The sequence below is a fragment of the Patella vulgata genome, chromosome 4 (genome assembly GCF_932274485.2).
Source record: "Patella vulgata chromosome 4, xgPatVulg1.2, whole genome shotgun sequence".
NCBI lineage: Eukaryota > Metazoa > Mollusca > Gastropoda > Patellidae > Patella > Patella vulgata.
In genome coordinates, this window is record NC_065882.2 from 78,294,124 (window position 1) to 78,316,527 (window position 22,404).

Genomic DNA, 22,404 nt, shown 5'->3' on the forward strand with positions numbered 1-22,404 from the left:
AGTGTCTTCATCGCTCAACTATACCACGGCCCACTTTAAGATAAAGAGGTATCTTCTCTACAAAACTGATCGTTATTTGCTTCTTCTAAGTATATAACTTTATTATTCTTTGGTTACAGAACAAACTTGAAATGTCCATCACCAGAAATCATTCCATTGTGTCACCTCTACGATTTGATAGAATAAAAGTTTTGAACGTGATGACAAGTCCTACTGATATTCAGGTATCAATACCACCAGCTATGACCAGACAATCTGTCTCAGGTGCCACCATACACTATACCAGTACCTATAAGGTGATTCTTTTAATTTTGCAATTAACAAAGATCCAGAAAAGTGTTCAATCTTTACTCGTTTGCCAACCAGACTAAAGGCTAGGTCACAACCAACCGTACGTGCTACTACGGGGAAATTAGAGACTTTTGGCAAGCGTAATTTCCTGGTCCGTATCGCGTATCCGTATGGATTTTGCTTGTGACGTCATCAATGTCTGTGTATTTCTCATATGTAATACGGCACACGGATACGGCAGCACGTATGGAACGGCTTTCATACGGATATGGTCCGTATAACGCTTTCGTCTTTTTACCGTCTTTTTGCTACTTTTAGACGCTGAAATGTTGCATCATAGCGTTTTTATGAATCTATGTGTATTCTAGAACACGAAAGTGTATATTTGATGTGATTTTAACAGTGATACATTAGTGAAACCAAAAATTGCTAAAATCTGCCAAAACTCTAAAACTACATTGACGCAACGTATCACGTATAGCCCGTAGATCAACCAGTATGCAGACAGGCGGGAAAAATATGAAAATTCCGAGAAAAACCCATCAAAAATAATGATTAAATTCCAGTCGTTATCACTGTTAAAATCACATCAAATATACACCTTCGTGTTCTAGGATACACATAGATTCATAAAAACGCTATGATGCAACATTTCAGCGTATAAAAGTAGCAAAAAGACGGTAAAAAGACGACAGTATTATACGGACCATTTCCGTATGAAAGCCGTTCCATACGTGCTGCCGTATCCGTGTGCCGTATCACGTATGAGAAATACACAGACATTGATGACGTCACACCCAAAATCCATACGGATACGCGATACGGACCAGGAAATTACGCTTGCCAAAAGTCTCTATTGTGAGCTAGGGCTTAAGGAAGACCGCATGCAGTGTGCTATGAGGTACATTTTGCCGAGACAGCGGCGTTTGTTTCCGCTTTTACGTCATCGAATCCCCATGGTTCTTTAACGGGAGCTAGATTTTCCATCCGATCCGAACGACTAGTCTCTGTTCCTTCACCACTGTCCATGATTAGTGACCCCGTACCTTCTATAATTACTGCGCTACCGCTGCTCCAAGGGATTCGTATAATAACATTGTAGCTAAAACCAGCTCACAACGGGGGTATTTTAGTAAAATTTACGCGTCACTTGCGTGTGTTCGGCACCGTAGAAGATCACAGATTGGAAGAGACTTATGGTCCTGCATATTCAAAATTTTCACCCGGTGTCTTGCGGCTGGTCTGCGAACTACCAAACCCTAAGAATCGTGCGTGTTAAAACTCGTACGGGCGGGTTGTGAGCTAAGCGTAACAGTAGTGTAGGATGTAACTTCCGTTCATGCCTATTGTCCCGAAAGCGAGAAATGCTTACGTTTTACAAAAAAAAATCCTTCCCTTGTACGTCAGCCATAAATAAATTCATAGTTTCTAGGAAGAAGGGTTCGGTGTTCGTAAAAGTTTTAAAAACACCTTGTGTCACCTTTCAATATATTTCATTTAGGGGTCATGCACTTCCATTGTACTTCAGCCTTAAATAAATTCATAGTTTCTAGGAAGAAGGGTTTGGTGTTCGTAAATGGTATCACTTTTCATTTTAGGGGTCATTGACTTTTACCTATTGTTTGGGACAGTCTTTATAGTTAGCAATTGATGTTATGATATGAGGGGTCGCACCGTATTACCTATATAAAGAATAAAATATAATGCCCGAATGTTCTGTTCCTACTGGGCTAATGAAGACGGGCATACAGTGTGCTATGAGGGACACTTTGCCCGGACAGCAGCCATACGGCCTACTCTTATATCGAATTCCAACTACCAATGGGTTTTTTTTGTACGTGCACGCCATTGTGTACGCGGGACCTGGGTTTTTCGTCCCATCCGAAGGACAAGACGTTGCCCCTTGCCAGCCAAATCTTTATGCTATTGTTTGAGATGTAATTATTTATTATATTTCAGGTATTGAAGATAACTGGTTTAGATCTTCCTTTAATAGATAATTTTACTATAACATGGAGCTAAAATATCCTTTACTGTTGGCACCCTTACTTTATTTTATTTTGAAAATTTTATTATATTACGGACTGTTTATTATATTTAATATTCTTTTTTATATTTTTATTATGTTTTTATATTTGATATTCCTATATAACATGTTTCCAAATCATTTTCATACAATTTGTTCATTTTCGGATCATTTATTTTTCAACGTAAATATCGGATTGCTTGTATATTTAAAAATTTCAGTCAAATTGGTCCATTATGAACCGCGATTTTTGCGATTGAATATTTGGGCTAGCCTCGATCATCATTACTAAAGTCGGTAGAATCCAATAAACATCGCAGGCTAGTGGTGCCATCAAGAGTTGATTATGTTCTGGATAAGTTAATTAATGTCTAATTAATAATTTAGATAACATTTCAGGCCTAATGAAAGACCTGCAATAGGTAGATTTAGCCCTTGTCTAATGTATGTTTAGATTATAAAAAAGCACTAGTGGGGTCCAATTCTCCAATTTAATGAAATTTAATTTTCACACCCAACACAAATATTAGTACCGCATGAGGTAATTTGATTTTGCGTCGTTATCGCGACACTGTGTAAATCTTGTTATATAGAAAATTCGTAAATACCCCTTGTATACGCACAAGGGTTAAAGAAAATGCAGTCAGAATGTGGCTTTTGGTTTGGTCTAAACTATTTCCTCATTAATAATTATTTTTATTTGTCATGAAGACCGACGGGTGTTCGTTAGCTAGATATAGGTTACATACCAATGCAATTTGGATGTTCGTAGAAAGAAATAAGGAGATACATTTTTATGTGAGTCATTCATATCTTTGGTGGGTTTCTTGATTTGAAATCAGAAACGCAGTAGAAATTACTTAGACATGATGCGGAGATGATAAAGTTGGTTTCGCCAGCAGCACTTTATGATTATGATCTACCAATAATGTTATACTTTAAAGTATATTAGACGACATGTAGTCCTAAACAAGACTTCTGATGAACGGAGGAGGTGGCCGAATGGTTAGTGCGTGAGCCCTGTATTACAAGGTCTGCCATTGAGTCAACTGGCGTGGTTTCGATTCCCCGGCTGTAGGTGACAAGGTGTAGGGTCGCATGTCCAACCTCGTGTGTTTTCTCGGGTCCTCCGGTTTCCTCCCACTGTTAAAGGCCCCTACGAATAAGATAATTATTGAAAAAAATGTTAGTCTCGAAATGACTGTGTCGAGTGGACGTTACACACCCCCCCCCCCTCTCTCTCTCTCTCTCTTTCTCTGATGAAATGGTGAATAAATATGTTTTTTCTTGTGTTTAAGCTTCGTTATATACTGTATATTATCCAATTTTATATAAACCTGTCTTGTTGTGGCTGTTTCTGTTGAAACACAACGTGAAGTATCTAAAACCGCCCGTAATCATAGTCGATAATAAATGAAATGAAATGGGATTTAACGTCCTACTGTTCTGCTCCGACTGGACTAATGAAGAATGGCTAGTGAAGACGGGCATACGCCATACTGCCTATGGCCTACTCTTATATGGAATTCCAACTGCCAAGGGGTCTTTTACTTACACGCCAATGTGTACACGGGACCTCGGTTTGTCGTCTCATCCGAATGACTAGACAGATCTCGGCCAACACCGGTATCGAACACGCAGCCTCCAGGCTACCGAGCAAACGTTTTACTCATTTAGCTACCGCTCCCGCATGTCGGTAGTAAAAACTATTTCACATTATCCAGGGATATTAAAATAAATGAAATTTGGTTTGACGTCCTACTGTTTTGCTGGGACTGGATATTCAAATAATAACGCGAATGCGAAATCTCAGACAAAATAAAATAAATGAAATTTGGTTTGACGTCCTACTGTTTTGCTGGGACTGGATATTCAAATAATAACGCGAATGCGAAATCTCAGACAAACATGTCCATCCACCGCTGAGAATACTGGTGAAGTAGTTACACACTTCGCAGTGTATTGATATAGCGAGAGAGAAATGGGGTTTAACGTCCACTCGGGCATAAACTAGTATAGGTCATTTCTGGACTAATATATGGTTCAATTTTCATTTCAATAAGAATTTTATTCTTTAGCAGTGGGATGAAACCGGGGGACACAGAGGTTGTCACGTACAACCGGGGATTCGAACACCACGCCAGTTCACACAATGACAGAGCTCATGATGCAAGACACACACGCTAACCATTCGGTCATCCAACCACCCAGTATTGATATAGCAGCTTTGAGAATAGATTTATCAAAGGACATACTGAAGTGGTATTCATTCTTCCAACAAACTATAAATTATCCCAGTCGGTGCAGAACAGTAGGACGTTGATCGCCTGTCCAACCTCGTGGGTTTTCTACGGGTCTTCAGATTTACCTCGACTGCTAAAGACTCCAACACACAAGCGAAATATTGGAATAAAATTGAACCATGTGTTAGTCCCGAAATGAACTAGTCTGTGTTAAGTGCACGATTATAAACTCTATTTCTTTTTCTCTCTAGAATAGGAGCAGAACAGTAGGATGTTAAACCCCATTTTATTTCATTTCTTTTTCTATCTCCATTGCATAATGACCTTGACCCCTTAATTTTCAACAAAGCATGATTTATTATATTTATTATTTATTATAAATGTATTATCTTTCATGGTTAATCAAGAATTATTATAAAAAAAAACACTTCTGATTTGAAGCTAAAAGATATACATTTTTGTAAATCAAGTCACATCAATTTGAGCAAATTGTTCTGGAGTCCATTAATAGCAGAATCATCTAGATATTAAATATCGGCTATAAATAACTACTGTAAAATATGTAGAACCATACTAATAGTAACAAATGTGTTATAAGTATCTCTGTATATTTATATTTTATATATAAAATTATACAATAAATACATTTACAATATCTGTTATGTTATGTGAAAATATACAGGTACACACAGTAAACAAGTATACAAACAAAATATAATATTTGATACAGGACCTTTATATTTATCTATTTTATATAAACAAGTATACAAGCAGAATATAATATTTGATACAGGACCTTTATATTTATCTATTTTATTATAAAACAAGCTGATTAAAACACAGATCCTATTTCGTTTTGTTTTTATATTTCAAAATTTCATTTTACTTGTCTTTTTTTAATACTTTCTATGGCCTCTACTACATGAAGATCTGACCAGTTGTAGTGGGAGGTTGCGTTAGGGGTCATGCAGGCGACTTTTGACCTATGACGTCAGACATTTGATTAACCAATCAGCGTTGATGTATCTAGTAGGATACCCACAGTTGCATGCATCGCACACCAAGAACTCACTGCAACAGACTGTTTCATTAGCTAATCCCTCACATCATCATCCAGAAGCGGGTTATATAACAACTCTTCCAGATCCTAGTGTAGTAAAGACATATAAAAGGAAATTTTGAACTATACAAAAAAAGAGACGAAATAAGATCTGTGTTTTTAATCAGATTGGGAACAATCCCATTAACTACGGGGGGGGGGGGGGGGGGGGGGGGGGGGGGGAGGAGGGTGAGATAAGTGTGCTTTAAATCATAAGGTCTGTCATTGAATCAAGTGGAACAGTTGGAATCTCAAGCTTGTACATAACAAGTAGAATAACCTGCCCTCCAGTTTCCTACCACTACTAAATATCCCTAAAATGAGAGAGAAATGGGGTTTAATGTCCACTCGACACAAACTAGGTCATTTCGGGACTAACATATGGTTTAATTTTATTTCAATAATTCGCTTGCACGTAGGGGTCTTTAGCAGTGGGAGGAAACCGGAGGACCCGGAGAAAACCCACGAGGTTGGACAGGTGCCCCTAAAATGACATAGCTTGTGTGATCTCTCTCTCTCTCATTCTAACATGTAAAAGAAATATTTAAGAAACAATTTGTAAATCGATAATGAGAAATTGTAACATGTGAAAGCACAATAAGAGAGAGAGAAATGGGGTTTAATGTTCACTCCACAAATCTAGGTCATTTCGGGACTAATATATGGTTTCATTTTGTTTCAATAATTGTGTGTAGGGGTCTTTAGCAGTGGAAGGAAACAAGAGAACCTGCAGACAGGTAACCCTACTCCTTGTCACGTACAAGGATGGAATCAAAACAGACCTGATCAAACGCACACACATTATTCATTCGGCCATCCAAAAAACAATAAAGGAAAGGTACAAAGTCAATCTCTTACATTGTAAGAATAAAAACTTCACAACAGTAATGATGCAAAATAAGCTTAACATTTTGGTCCTTTTAAACAACAAGATACCATAACTTTATCAAATTTTCAGAACCCAAAAAATAAATTCAATACAGCATTTACACTTGAATAATGCAGTTTTTATAAGATTTTTAAAGTTTCAGAAAGCAATAATTAAAAGCTAAGCAATAATTTATTCCAGCATTTCCAACTGAATAATGCAGTCTTTCAGTATCTATTACAACTGAATGATGCAGTCTTTCAGAATCAATTACAACTGAACGATGCTGTCTTTCAGTATCAATTACAAATGAATGATGCAGTCTTTCTATATCAATTACAACTGAATAGTGCAGTCTTTCAGTATCAATTACAACTAAATAATGCAGTCTTTCAGTATCAATTACAACTGAATGATACAGTCTTTCAATATCAATTACAACTGAATGATGCAGTCTTACAGTGTCAATTACAAGTGAATAATTCAGTCTTTCAGTATCAATTACAACTAAATAATGCAGTCTTTCAGTATCAATTACAACTGAATAATGCAGTCTTTCAGTATTGTCTATTAGTTATAATGGCTTAATATACAATATTCTACAACACAACACTAATTCGTAACATTTTTTAATATTTCCATATATTTTGTACAAATATAAGCTGGTAAATATATAGAGCACACTCTTAAAGCTGCCAAAAATCTCTCTACACATATATTTATTATTGTCATGACATAAATTTATCTTATGCTAGGTTTCCACTATCACTACACCATTGAAATTGTGGAGTAATCTTTGTAATCCTTTCAGGTCTTATCACATATTACATACAAATTTATCTTATGGTAGATTTTCACTATCACGATCCGTGCTACAATTGAAATCGTGGAGTAAACGTGGTGATCCTATCAGGTCTTAAGGTATATTGAGATCAGTCGTAGCAATTGTGTTGATCCTATTGAAATGTATGCGACAGTGTCAGCACATACCAGATCATGGACAAGCTTATCTTAAAGCATCACACGACAGTCGGAACCTAGCATTAAGTATTAGAATTTGCGACATAATCTTTATTAATTCCACAGAATTAGTTTTGTTTACTTTTTGCTTCCTTTTGCGTACCGTCTTGATCACCAGGATGTCAGTTTCAAATATTAGGTTCAAATCATACATCTCTTGTTTTCTTAACCTAACAATTACTCACTTTTTTTAACTCTTGGACTACAATAATCGCAACATATATTTTGACCTAGGTTCACAATTTTCACCTCAAGCAGTAATTTCAAATTTGATTAAAACTTAAATTGAGAAAATACATTTTTAACCCTTAGACCTTAAATACAATAGCTGCAACATGCAACATATATTTTGACCTAGGTTCACAATTTTTACCTCAACAGGTAATTTCAAATTTGATTAAAACTTAAATCGAGAAAATACATTTTTAACCCTTAGACCTTAAAGGCTCAATACTACTCTTGTTGTAACTGAATAATATGTCCCAATCTTTATTCTGGTCAACAAATTGTACTATTTTAGAATATTTCAATTAATAGATGATACAAATTTCATCTTAACACACCTTATTTAAAAATTTTGAAAAATTCAACATAATGGTTTGAAACGTCTAACGTAAACCTTTTCAAATGAAACTTTGATTTAAAAATATTTTCGAACCCTCTGGACCAATAAAATAGGATGTAATGGATAATTTACACAACAGGTAGGACACTTAAACATCTAGTACTTAGATAGAGATATTATTTATTTTCTGGAGCTTTCAAGCCAGCAAGAGTGTTATTGCCCCTTTAAATACAATAGCTGTAACATGCAACATATATTTTGACCTAGGTTCACAATTTTAACCTCAAGGGGTAATTTCAAATTTAATTAAAACTTAAATTGAGAAAATACAAGTTTCTTGATCTTTGGGCATTGGAATTTGGAACCCTAAAAACAACCCTAGTTTGCTATTTATTATCATTATTTCATGTCACATCCTTATTGTAAATATGAATACACTAACTAATACGATGATGATTATACAGACATAGTAAATAATATCCACAAATATTCACCAGTCTTTTGTGCACCAAATATCTAATCATATAAAATAAGACATTAACTGGAATGTCAAAACCCTCCATAATACAATATAAAAAAGGAAGACTTGAATTGATCCTACACTTTCACCAATGTGTTGTCTAAAACCATTTCCAAGAACTGAAATAATAATAATAATAAAATCAAACAATATTTGGCCTCTACTAAAATAAACTAAGATTTATTCAATAATCAAAAATCCATGCACTGACCAACATTTGAGTAAGGTATGTCGACCAAGGATTTTTTTTTCTGCATTTAAAATGTGTACACGGTGATGGATTGAGTAGTTTGTTTCAAATTATGCAAACCCTCTCATAGGAATGTCCTGATATGATGCTATAGTCGTTAATGCTTTTTAAAGCATAGAAAACTAAATTTCTGTCTTCTGTAATCCAGCATATCTGCTTAGACAAAAAATGATGGGTTCAGGTTTATTTATAAGAAGGAAGCCACAGTGGCTCAGTGAGTATGACATTGTCGCTAACCTAGAGTGAAGGAAGACCGCACTACATGCCAACAAACCCAACAAGACATTGCAAGAAATAAAGAACAAATATCAAATCAAGTGAAAGGATCGGGGTGGGGGGGGGGGGGGGTCAAGTCGGAAGTGTCCACTGTGCTGTACAATTTTTAGTATCGTACCAGTACTTACATCTTCATAACTAATTCTAATGTTCCCAGATTGTTGTGTATCTTTGGCACGAAATTTGTCTGTAAGTGATTTTAATGAAACACAAGCTTGTATAAAGTCATCAAAATTGATATTTCTTTGTCCTCTTCTGTCAAACTTCATCACAACAACATTAGCAAACTGAGGAGATCTAAAAATAAAAAATATTGTAGAATGGTATTGAATGACATAGTTCAACAATAAAAGAAATTTAAAGATACATTATGGGAGATTAGATAAAGAGTTGGCAGTTCTTACTATAATAGTTAAAAAATAGATAATGTAAAGAGAATTTGCTGAAAATTTATGTCAAATTGATCCACTCAATCATCATTACTAAATTCGGTAAGATAAAAAAACATAGTCTCGATTATCCATTTTTGATTAAATTATGAATGGAAGTTGAACAGGAAATCGGATAAATTAATTAATGTCTAATTAATAATTTAGACAACATTTCAGGCCTAAAGAAAGACCTGCAATAGGAAGATTTAGCTCTTGCATAATATAATATCATAATTTTACAAAATATCCTTATTGAAAATGAGATTAATGTAATTTGTTAAACCATTAGCACTGCCAGAAACAATGTACTGACTAGGGCTCTTTAGCCTGCCTCATCACATGCACAACTGTGGTTTATTCAAATTGGTCATATAATATGGAAAGCTATTCAAATATCTTGGGGAGTTTTAGACGGATTAAGGAACAGCAATTTCTAACTGTTTCAGTATTTTCATGAGTCTCCAGTGGCTATATATTTATTAAGAGTTTGAAGATTGGTTTGGCCTGTTTAGGGGTGGGGAGAGTTAGAAAGGGACATGCCAATAATTTGCAAATATTTGTTGGCTAAATCTATTTGTTAAAGATAGCTAAATTTTTGTAAAGGTTGCCGAGATGTAAATAAGGTTAGGGCACGTGATATTAGCGAGATTGTAGGTTTGGGTTAGAGTAAGAATTAGGGCTAGGTCCAGGGTTAGGATTAGTGCTAGCCAAGTTTACATCTCATGACCTTTGACCAAACTTGAAGTTGGCCTTATCAAATAGATCTAATCATGTTTATTCCTTAGTTTAAAACTATTCACAGGGCAAGTCTCAGAAACACAATTTTGGCTCACTACACCCTCTCTATAAATTGCGTTCAATTGCGCAGAAATAAAAGTAACTAAACATGACCAAAGCAGGAAAAAAACATGATACGTACAAATTATAACCAAATGTTCTCAATGCACTGTGTAATTCTCCAGCATCAATATTCCCTGATCTGTCGGTATCAAACCTATAATATCAAAATTACCATTTACAAATTTACCAATAAAGCAATAAACTAGATATAAATAAAATGAAAAGAAATGGGAATCAACGTCCTACTGTTCTGCTCCTAAACTGGGCTAATGAATACAGGCATATGCCACACAGTGTAATATGAGGGAAATTTTGCCCGGGCAGCAGCACTATGGCCTACTCTTGTATCGAATTCCAACTGCCAAGGGATCTTTTACGTGCACGTCAACCTATACACGGGTACTCAGTTTTTTGTCCCATCCGAACGACTAGACAGGTGTCCTTGTCAGACTCCTAAACCAGATATAAATATTGCATAAAAAGCTTAGCATTTCCAGGTCACGAATAGTATACATCATGTTACATGGATCTGTTTCAGTTTTTCATATGAAATGAAATGAAATGAAATGGGGTTTAACGTCCTACTGTTTTGCTCCGAACTGGGCTAATGAAGACGGGCATACGCCATACAGTGTGCTATGAGGGAAATTTTGCCCGGACAGCGGCACTACGGCCTACTCTTATATCGAATTCCAACTGTCAAGGGATCTTTTACGTGCACGCCAATGTGTACACGGGACCTCGGTTTTTCGTCCCATCCGAATGACTAGACAGCTGTCCTTGTCAGCCCCTTCGTCCTGCATCACTGACAAGGGAGAACCACGCCGGAAAATCTGGATGAACTTTCTCGGCCAATGCAGGGATCGAACACCCGACCTCCAGGCTAGCGAGCCAGCGCCTTACCCACTTAGCCACCGTGATCCCCATTTTTCATATGATAACAGGATCAATTTATATATGTACATAGAAAAATAATAAATAAATACTTTCATAATGGACTGAATTGATTTCTTTATTGAAATGAAATGGGGTTTAACTTTTCTGCACCAATTGGGCTAATACAGATGGGTACATATACCATGCAGGGAACATTTGCCGGGACAGCTGTTTTTCGAGCATGCCAAACTGTATATGGAACCACATTTGTTTTTTGTACCATGCGAGGTACTAGACGCCACCCCTTGCTAGGCCCTACATCCTGTGCAACTCACATGGGAAAACCCAGCTGGAAAATCCTGGCCAACTGAACCCCTGATCTCCTGGTTAGTGAGCCAGCGTCTCAATCACTGAGCCACATGATAGCCAATTGATTTCAAATAGTTTCATTATAAGGAAGCCACAGTGGCTAAATGAGTAAAATGGTGGCTTGCTAGCCTGGAGGTCGCATGTTCGATCCCTGTAATGGCCGAGAAAGTTCATCAGGATTTTCCAGCATGGTTTCCCCTTGTCGGTCGTGCAGGACGGAGGGCTAACACGGAGAGCTGTCTAGTCATTCAGTTGGGATGAAAAACCGAGGTCCTGTATACATGTTGACATGCACATCAAAGATCCCTTGGCAGTTAGAATGCAATATAAGAGCAGGCCGTAGTGCTGCTGTCCCGGAAAAAAATTTTCCCTTGTAGCACACTGTATGGCGTATGTCTGCATTTATTAGACTAGTCAGAGTAGAACAGTAGGACATTAAATCTCTATTTCATTACTCATTATAAGAAAAATATTTATTTAAAAGCTGGTTAGCCATTCATTCAGTGGTCTAATGGGGAAGTACCAAATATCCTTAAGATTTATTTACCTATCAAAGCATGCTTTCCAATCCTGGATATATTTCCATAAAGCAGCAAACTCATGAACATCTATGGTACCACTTCTGCATAGAACAAAAAAACCAGATTGATTTACATAACACAATTATATGGAATACTTAAACAAGAGCTAAATATGTTGATTACAGGTCTTGCTTTAGGTCTTCAATGTTATATGAGAGAGAGATAGAGAGAGAGAGAGAGAGAGAGAGAGAAATGGGGTTTAACGTCCACTCGACACAAACTAGGTCATTTCGGGACCAACATATGGTTTAATTTTATTTACATAATTCGCTTGCGCGTAGGGGTCTTTAGCAGTGGGAGGAAACCGGAGGTCCTGGAGAAAACCCACGAGGTTGGACAGGCGACCCTACTCCTTGCCACGTACAACTGGGGATTCGAAACCACGCCAGTCGACTCAATGACAGACTTTATGATAACCATTTAGCCATCCAACCCCCCAAATGTTATATGAACTATTAAACATACATTATGCAAGAGCTAAATCTGTCAATTGCAGATCTCTCTTTAGGCCTGAAATGTTATCTAAATTATTAATTAGACATTAATTAATTTATCCAGACCATGATGACATCGCTAGCCTGTGATATTTACTGGATTAGAACCCGGTCCGCTGGTTCTGATTAAATAAAAAATGGATAAGACTTTTTTTTTATCATATCAAATTTAGTAATGACGATCGAGGCTAGGTCCAAAAGTGAATCCCTAAATACTTGGTTCAGGATGGATCAATTTGGCTGACATATTTTTAGCAAATTCCCTTTACATTATCTAGTTTTTAACTATTATAGTGAGAACTACCAGCTCTTTATCTAATCTCCCGTAATGTATCTTTAATTAGACATTATTAACATGACAAGACCATAACTAGCTCTTGATGCCATCTGATGGGCCCAATTTGAAACAGATTTGAATACGATTTGTGGTTCAACAGTGGTAGATGATTAACTGTAAAAATGGACAATGTTTATTATCGCAACAATGGTAACAATGACAATCAAGGTTACAGTGTTACTGAAATGAATATTTCTTGGCTCAGAGTCAAGTAATTTGACTGAAATTTTCAGCATATTCCTTTTACATTATCTATTTTTTAACTATGATAGCGAGAACTGACAGCCCTTTATCTAATCTTACCTAATGCCCCTTTAATTCAGAATTGTCAGCTCATTATCTAAACTTAGTCCTCCATAATGCTTTAAAAGTTTATTTCTGGCGACATTACAATGACAATTCTCTCATCTTTATCAAGTAAAGTATGACAACCAGAGTACAGTGAAGATATACACAATATGGTTTACAAGAAAAGCTATAGAATGAGATCTTATTATTTTTAGTTCAAAAGAAATTCTCTGGGCCCACACCAGGGTCGAACCAATTAAGAATCTCCTGGTTAGGCCATGTTGAATTGATTCCTTGTTTCTCCTCGCCTGCGCGCTTAGCTAGAGGACCCCGAAAATCGTGCGCTTACGTTTTTAACACAAAAAAAAATATTCAAAAAATTATGTTAATAACATCTAAATAAAACTCTACTAAACATCAGAAGTCAAATATCGTTGTTTATTCCTCGTTAAGAACTAAAGATGTTGATAACACACATGTAGGGGCCCACATACCATGGAATAAGTTACACTGTATTTGATTGGATGAATTCCGCAAAATGGCGCGTGTAGCAGTCATTTCGGCTAATAAGAAAGCATATTATAAACTGTAAGACAGTCGCTAATATTCAATCGCGAACCTGAATAATCAATTTTTTCATTGGCTAAAATTATAACACGTCATTATTATTCATGCATTGTCCAATCATATCTTTTGTACTAAATTACGCACACCTTACAAAATGACGAGCTATGCCGGGACATAGGTAAATTCGTGTACCGCTAATTTATTGATCTTCAAGGAAATAACAGTGGTCCCGTTCGTTTAACTCCAGTAATGAACGAACGGGACCACTATAATTTCCTTGAAGATCAATAAATTAGGTCGACCGGTACGCGAATTTACCTATCTCGACAGCTTTCTGGTGGGTATTCGCAGCTCTTTCACGTTCAATGATATTGTCGAAACCGTCTATAACTCAACAAGGAAATCAAATTTCATCTAATTGAAATGTTTCTATTGTATTGTAACACAAGAATACGGAAAATTTATATCAAAATATGGTTATTTCATATTTTAAAAAGTTAAACAAGAAGCTACTTGTTACTAAATTTTAGTTTGTTATTAAATTTATTCAATTAAATATTATCTGTGTTTTCTTTCTAACCAATAATATAAGTAGATTATTTATAATATTAAAAAAGGGTACACAATCCCCGGACTATAGATATTATGCTAGACAACTTTGTGTTTTGAAACCTACTTTGTGTTGTGTTTACCGCAAATGATTGCCAGAGTGGTGGCAGGGGAAACAAGGAATCAATTCAACACGGCCTTAGTGAGTCAACACCTGTGTGTACACATAAAAAACTCTTGACAGTGGGCTGTAGTGCCGCTATCCGTGCAAAATTTCCCTCGTAGCACACTGTATTGCCCGTCTTCAGAACTGTAGGATGTTAAATCCCATTTTATTTCATTTCCGACTCAAGATACAAATATGTTACTAACCTGTCTCTATCAAACATACCAATCATTAATCGACAGGTTTCAGGATTAAATGGGGACCAGTTGCCATTCATTAAGGCTCGCTGTAATTCTTCAGCAGTTATTTTATTAGAATTATCTTGATCAACTGCCTGAAATAAGAATTTCAATAATCATATAAAATATATGAAATGAAATGGAGTTTAACGTCCTACTGTTGTGCTCCGAAAATGGTCTAATGAAGACGGGCATACGCCATACAGTGTGCTATGCGGGAAATTTTGCCCGGACAGCGGCACTACAGCCTACTCTTATATCGAATTCCAACTGTCAAGGGATCTTTTACGTGCACGCCAATGTTTACACAGGATCTTGGTTTTTTGTCCCATCGGAAAATAAGGATGAATTTTTTCGGCGAATGCAGGGATCGAACACACGACCTCCAGGATAGCGAGCCAGCTTCTTACCCACTTAGCCACTGTGACCCCCATATAAAATATAGGTTGTCAGTCAACTAAACATACGCCCACCAGCAGCTAGGTCATCTGAGCAGTAATGAGCTGAAAGATTTATCAAACATTTCAAAAACATCAATTCCAATTGCAGTCTATCATTGAAAATCTTTCAAAATCAATAGGATTAGGATGCTCCCTTTCTGTAGCTAGGACAAACAACTGCTATAAACTTCAGACAGATAGGTTCTTAAAAAAAAGAATTCATTACATAAGGGACATAACTCGACAGGTGATTATCCAAAAATGTTGAGAATCAATATAAAGGTAGGCCTAAATTAATGTTGGCATATAGAAACAAATTATTTAACATTTCAAGCAAAAAATTAGTTGCTAAAACTATTTTATGCTTGATGTGATGTGAGCATAAAAATATGATAGGTTAATTTATAAATGACCTGAAATCAGCCCCAAAATGGTGGAGGTCACTGGAGGAGCAGCAAGAGCTTAATATTCCTCTAGCTGTGTATGGCACAGTGAGTAAGACATTGGATCCCATGTTCAATCCCGGTGATAGCAAAGAAAGTTCATCTTAATTTTCTGGCTGGTTCCCCCTCATCAGTGGTGCCATACAGAGGGCTTGACAAGGGGTAACACATAGCCGTTCAGATGGGACTAAAAACTGAAATCCTGTGTACAATTTGACGTGCAAGTAAAAGAAGCCATGACAGTTGGAAATTAATATAAGAGTAAGCTGTTGTACCGCTGTCTGGGTGAAATGTCCCTTATACAATGTAGCACACTGTAAACCGATTTTCATTCATTCATTCATATGATGTGTACGTAATAATGAAATATGCTAATTCAAGATAAATCACCTGAAACCAGCCCCACAACTCTTGACTTATTCCTGGTGGAGGAGCAGCAGGAGCAGAATATCCACCAGGCTGTTGATATCCACCAAACTGTTGTCCCTGTGGCTGCCCATAAGGTGGTCTGAACTGCTGTCCTTGAGGTGGCTGTCCATACTGCTGTCCTTGAGGTGACTGTCCATATTGCTGTCCTTGAGGTGGCTGTCCATATTGTTGTCCTCGTGGTGGCTGTCCATATTGCTGTCCTTGAGGTGGCTGTCCATACTGTTGTCCTTGAGGCTGTCCATATGATTGACCCTGAGGTTGACCATACTGCTGTTGTGGTTGATATCCTTGTTGCTGGGAATAGCCTTGCTGTGGACCCTGACCATAAGGCTGACCTCCTGGTTGTCCATAAGGATTGCCTCCTGACGGCCTGTTAGCAGAACCTGTTCCATAGCCTCCCTAAAATGAAATACAACTGATTTAGGGATTTTGACTACCTGACTGAACAATGTGGCTTCATTTTTTTTGTATGCCAATTATTGATACCATTACAATGCTCAGACACCATAATGCCACAGTTGGGAGAAATATTCTTTTGTCCGACAAATAGATAACAGAGTATAGAGTCACCAAAGAAGAAAACTCTAATGTTGAGCAATATCTTTTTAGATGATTGAACAACCTACCCATGCACTGCGACTTCCGAGATGAACTGATTTTAAAATGGGGGAGAGAGAGAGAAATGGGGTTTAATGTCCACTCAACACAAACTAGGTCATTTCGGGACTAATATGGTTCAATTTTATTTCAATAATTCACTTGCGCGTAGGAATCTTTAGCAGTGGGAGGAAACCGGAGGACCCGGAGAAAACCCATGAGGTTGGACAGCTGACCCTACTCCTTGTTACGTGCAACCAGATTATCAAAACCATGCCAGTTGACTCAATGACAGACTTTGTGTACAGCGTGCACGTGCTAAACATTCGGCCATTCCAAACACACACACACCCCTGTGATTAGGGAAACACTATATAGTACCAGTACTGAATTCACTACACTTTTTAAATTAAAAGCAAAAAGATGTTATAAATCTTGTTCAAGTTTGAGGTAAATAATCAAATAAAATACAGGTTTTAGTGCTTGTTTCATCAGAATCATACTAGAATCTATAATGTACTATTTATACTTAGGCCGCGGTTAATTAATTGTCAGTTTCTCATGACCTGAGTTTGTGAAATATACATGCTACATGCGTTAATTATTAATTATTGAGATGAAATTTAATTTTTTTAGTTTAATGCTGTTTCTATTTCAGCAATAACTAATGTCAGTTACTTGGTCGTTGAAAACCCAACGGTAACCAGTGTCCACGATTTATTCACATTTATTAAATATTTATAGATTAAAATATCTGTTGCACAATATAGCTGGGCATCGGAAGACTTGATCATAATAAATAAGTTTAAATTATTAGTGATATGCTTCTAAGTTAACGGTTCGTTAATTCATTTATTCTTGGCATTTCATTTCTTTATCCTTCCCTACTTTGACCAGTTACAAAATGATCTGTTCCAAACTGGTTGATGATTTTTTCTGACATAAATAATTAAAAGCGTACCCTTGGATTTTTAAATACAAAATAAGTTAGATTATTTAACAAGTCAGTCAAAGAATTTATTACACACCTGGTCGTTCCTCTAGCCCTGAGGGGAGATAGTACCAATAATGCCATGGCAATAGCCCGTATATTAATTGTTGTCAACTTTGAACCCATCATCGGCACATGGCATCATGATAATATAAATACTTTTATTATTTTGTCTATCTTAATCAAACTGTTTACATTTATTTGTATCTCTGTGTCCTTTTAAGACTGGTTATATAGTGTTGTTAATAAAATACCGTGAAAGGCGTGAAGCAGTGTCAACAGTCAGTGTCTCATGATCGAGGCTATCTCATGGCGGCAGTTCTGGGACCGTTGCTAGTCAGTAAATAAAATAATTTAACAGGAATTACAAGACATTTATATCTATCTGTGAATTTTATTACAAATGACAAGTGCCTTATAGAGTATATATGTGGTATTTGGTGAATATTGTAGCTACATGTACCATTCCTTGATATGGATGACAGATATGATACGGCTTTATCACTTCTGTTTTGCGGATAGACTCCGTATATTTTTTCACATGCTAGCCTGTACTTTACTTATCACCTAAGGTGTCGTGTTCATTGATAAATTGTGAATTTTAATGCGTCAATTCATTGTTCATATTTAAAGGAAAACAAATATAGTTATAAAGGACAAATTTTGGATCTCACTAAATTTGACCAAATAATTATGTAAGTGCGTAATTATTACGGATGAAAACGGACATGCGGGGGGTCATGAGAAACAAACAATTAATTAACCGCGGCCTTATAGTACGGTACAACCCAATCTGGTTAAAACACAGATCCTATTTCGTTTCGTTTTTATAGTTCAAAATTTTGTTTTACTTGTCTTTACTACACTTGGATCTGGAAGAGATGTTATTTAACTCGTGTTCTGAATGGTGTCAGGGATAAGCCAATGAAACGGTCTGTTACGGCGAGCTTTAGGCGTATTTTTCACGGAACTGTGGGTAATCCACTAGTAACATCAATGCTGATTGGTTAATCAAATGTCTGACGTCAAAAGGGTCATGATTCGGTCTTTTGACCCCTGACTTGACCTATCGCTATAACTTGTCAGATCTTCATGTAGCAGAGGCCATCGAAAGTATAAAAAAACGAAATGAAATATAGATCTGTATTTCAATTAGGACTTTCAATTTTAAAATTAAATCTATTTTTCCAAAGTGTAATATTTTATCTAACCCGAACATCAGATTACATTAAGAGTGTCAGGTGAACTTTTTTGCTGAAACAAACTCAAAACCTAACTTTTTTATTCTGACCCCATATGGGCCAATCCCAATTTCTAACACACACACCAAATATTAATAATAAACTTGTTCTTAATTGGCGTTGCCGTGTAAAATTATCATATGTTGGAAATCAAATGTCACTTGGCAAACAAAATCATTTATATTCTCAAATATTGGTAAGCCTATTATTTTTTTTTTATTTTTTTTTTAAAAAAAAGACTTAGGCATACCGGTAATGATAATGTAAAATCAAAAAAATGAGTTATGGGTGGAATGTAAAGTGGGCACTTACATATTGTCCAGGCTGCTGTCCCCACGACATCTTACTTGTTTAAATTAATTACTAAACTAATAATTAAGCACCTGACAATGACACAAGTGCTGGCGTAATGTGTGTAAGTATATTTGTGAAATAATCAATCAGGTTTCACAATCGCTTCACGATCTTCGTTCTGTTTTTACAAGATTTCAAAGGGAGTCTACTCTAGTGTAATTGGCGAGATTCGGGCGTTTTCATTAGACAAATTCGGGTGTTGTCATTCAAGCATGTTATATTATTAACCCCAGCATTCATGAAGTGTCATCTTTTGTGTGTCATAGCTTGGGCGTATATATTTTACATATATTGTTAATACAACCATACGAAAGGCATCGTTATAAAATATATACATATACTGTTGTATCAAAACGCCTACACAAGAGCCAAGAGGCAACAGTCAACATATCGTCAAGCTAAAGCAAAAACTGCCCAAGTCATTTTTTTTCAAAACTCATATTTTTGGCTTAAAAGGTGTACAGCCACCAGCTTTAATGACTACTTGAAGGAATTTATCCAGAAATTGTAAAATTTTATGTTTTTGAAGAAAAATTGAAACTGCCTAAATCAATATGTGACTTAGGCAATACTTGCCTGAAGCCCAACATGCACAATGACATAGGCAATTTTCAATTTTTGCACTAGACGGTTAGAGTTATCTCCCCCTTTGCGCCATTTCTGCTGCCTTAGAAAGGAAACCACAAGATAGAATTATGGCATCGAAATCCACAAAATTAACCGCTGCAGATGTCTTAAAGCAATTAGAAAAGGGATCTAGCGAAGGAGAAAGTGATATATCAGGTATGTTTTGATAAAAAAAAGTATGCTAAAATTTATTAAACCTAGAAAACTATAATATATTTTCCTTTGTATATATGATCATAATCCATATAAGGAAGTCGTTACATGTCTTATGTTTGAAGTAAAATTATGATGCATGTTATATCATGCCGACACGCACGAAATATCCTATACAATTTGTTCATCGTAAGTAAAATATACATGCCTCTTTTCCTGTATTTCAGATTCATCAGCTGATGAAACAGATTTTGATGTCATTATGTCAGTGTTTCCAAACAACAAATTTAAAACCGAATATGCTTTGCTGGAAAAAACCCTAGCAGACACAGAAGAACTAGATACAACTGTTAGTATAGTAGAAACAGATGATTTAAACATAACAAAATTAGAAGACAGAAATGTGAATACGGACACCGATGATTTAAAAGATAGAAATGGCTACGGGTATATAGATAATTTAAACGGTAGAATTAGCAAGATAGAAATGAAAATATAGATGATTTACACCGGGTAGAATTAGAAGATAGAAGTGAAAATATAGATGATTTAAACCAGATAGAATTAGAAGATATCAATGAAAATATAGCTGATTTAAACCAGATAGAATTAGAAGATATCAATGAAAATATAGCTGATTTAAACCAGATAGAATTAGAAGATATCAATGAAAATATAGATGATTTAAACCGGGTAGAATTAGAAGATAGAAATGAAAATATACTCAGCCAAATTAAAAACTTGACACTCTGGATTTTTGGGACTAGATTTTTAATATTTGGTTTAAGGCAACTATTTTAGTGTTATGTTGTGCACAGACGACCTTGACATCAACAGAGAGCAAGAATACGTCTCGCCGAAAGTCCTTGACATTGATAACGTTCGTGATGTCACAGTACCCCCCAAAATGAAATTCACAGACTTGGAGAACAATCGGAATAAAGTGTTTAGTATGGAAGTATAACGTTGCCAAAAGTTGGTTCATTCTTTAGAATGTAAGAGCTCAACAAATGTACTTTGTATTTTAAAAAGTATACTTTGCATTTTTACGCTAGGACATTAGTATTTTGAAACATTGAAAAATGTATTTTGAAACGTTGTCTATCTTCAGACTTTTGGCAACGTTATACTTCCATAGTTTAGTAACGGTTGTGGCCTCCTCTAGCGTCTCGTACTGCCACGCAACGTCTTCTCATGGATCTCAGAACATTAGTAAACACTACCCGAGGAAGACGTCGCCACTTCTCAGCAAGAGCATGTTGAAGGTCCTGCAACGTCAGTGGTGGATTCACTTGCTGACGAACACGTCGACCCAGTTCGTCCGAGATGTGTTCAATAGGATTAAGGTCGGGGCTAAGCGACGGCCAATCCAGGACTTGGACACCGGCATTTCTTTAAAAATTCTGGGTAGCAATTGCTGTATGGGGTCGAGCATTGTCTTATTGAAACGTTAGTCCAGGCCCATGTCTCTGCATAAACGGAAGAAGAACAGGTTGCAAAATCTGATCTCTGTACTGGACAGCATTTAAGTTCGCTTGGACAACAACAAGCGGAGAACGTCCATGTGCACAAAAAGAACCCCAAACCATGACGCTGCCGCCACCAAATCGATCAACTTCTCTGACGCATAATTGAGCGTAACGTTCACCTCCTCTGCCGTACACTCGTTCCCTGCCATCGGCAAATCTCAAAGTGAATCGAGATTCGTCACTAAAGACAACCGAATTCCACTGTCTTTGAGTAAATCTTATGTGTCTTGTGGCCCACACAAGTCGGTTACGGCGATGAAGAGGTGTCAATATTGGTCCATTATAGGGCCTCCGAGCTCGAAGACCAGCAGCCTGCAAATGATTTCGAACAGTTTGTGCAGTTACCCTTCCACCAAACATCTCTCTACTTGTGGAGGTTGCAGTGACAAATCTGTTTCTAAGATGACGTAATCGTATTGCTTGATCTTCCTGGAGTGACGTCACACGTGGCGCTCCCGCCCTTGGGCGGTCGGCAATAGTTCCAGTTTGAAGCACTGTCATTCTAAGATTAATTATTGTCTGGCGTGTACAAATAAAGGCTCTTGCAACAGTGACCGCAGACTGACCAGCATAGAGCCTACCTATAGCACGTAGACGTTCTACATTTGAAAGGCGCGGCATTTTCTAACAAAGATGAAAATGACAATTTTAATTTGTTTTTCCAGTTCAAGTTACGTGTGCGTGTTCAGTTTAAGCAAACTTGCA

General features: G+C 36.6%; 2 protein-coding genes and 1 long non-coding RNA gene across 3 annotated transcripts in view; 1 reads left to right on the top strand and 2 right to left on the bottom strand.

Moving 5' to 3' along the window:
• The window catches only part of LOC126819340 (maltase-glucoamylase), a 65,842-nt gene extending 63,192 nt beyond the window's left edge, over positions 1–2,650 (top strand). The window contains exons 67-68 of the mRNA XM_050547320.2: positions 120–296; positions 2,251–2,650. Of these exons, the coding sequence (XP_050403277.1) occupies positions 120–296; positions 2,251–2,313 (240 nt within the window). The 3' untranslated portion in view covers positions 2,314–2,650. The remainder of the gene's footprint in view (positions 1–119; positions 297–2,250) is intronic.
• A 2,261-nt stretch (positions 2,651–4,911) lies between these two features.
• LOC126819400 (uncharacterized) lies at positions 4,912–5,823 on the bottom strand. Its single transcript, XR_007679609.2, has 2 exons — positions 5,357–5,823; positions 4,912–5,293 (listed from the first exon to the last, which is right to left on the bottom strand). It is a non-coding gene; the product is annotated as an uncharacterized LOC126819400 (long non-coding RNA).
• A 1,317-nt stretch (positions 5,824–7,140) lies between these two features.
• On the bottom strand, positions 7,141–19,522 carry LOC126819379 (programmed cell death protein 6). Its single transcript, XM_050547392.1, has 7 exons — positions 19,349–19,522; positions 16,169–16,606; positions 14,863–14,990; positions 12,222–12,296; positions 10,509–10,583; positions 9,287–9,455; positions 7,141–8,751 (listed from the first exon to the last, which is right to left on the bottom strand). The coding sequence occupies exons 1-7, from the start codon at positions 19,376–19,378 to the stop codon at positions 8,710–8,712; spliced, it is 957 nt and encodes a 318-aa protein (XP_050403349.1). The 5' UTR covers positions 19,379–19,522; the 3' UTR covers positions 7,141–8,709.
• Positions 19,523–22,404: the final 2,882 nt, after the last annotated feature.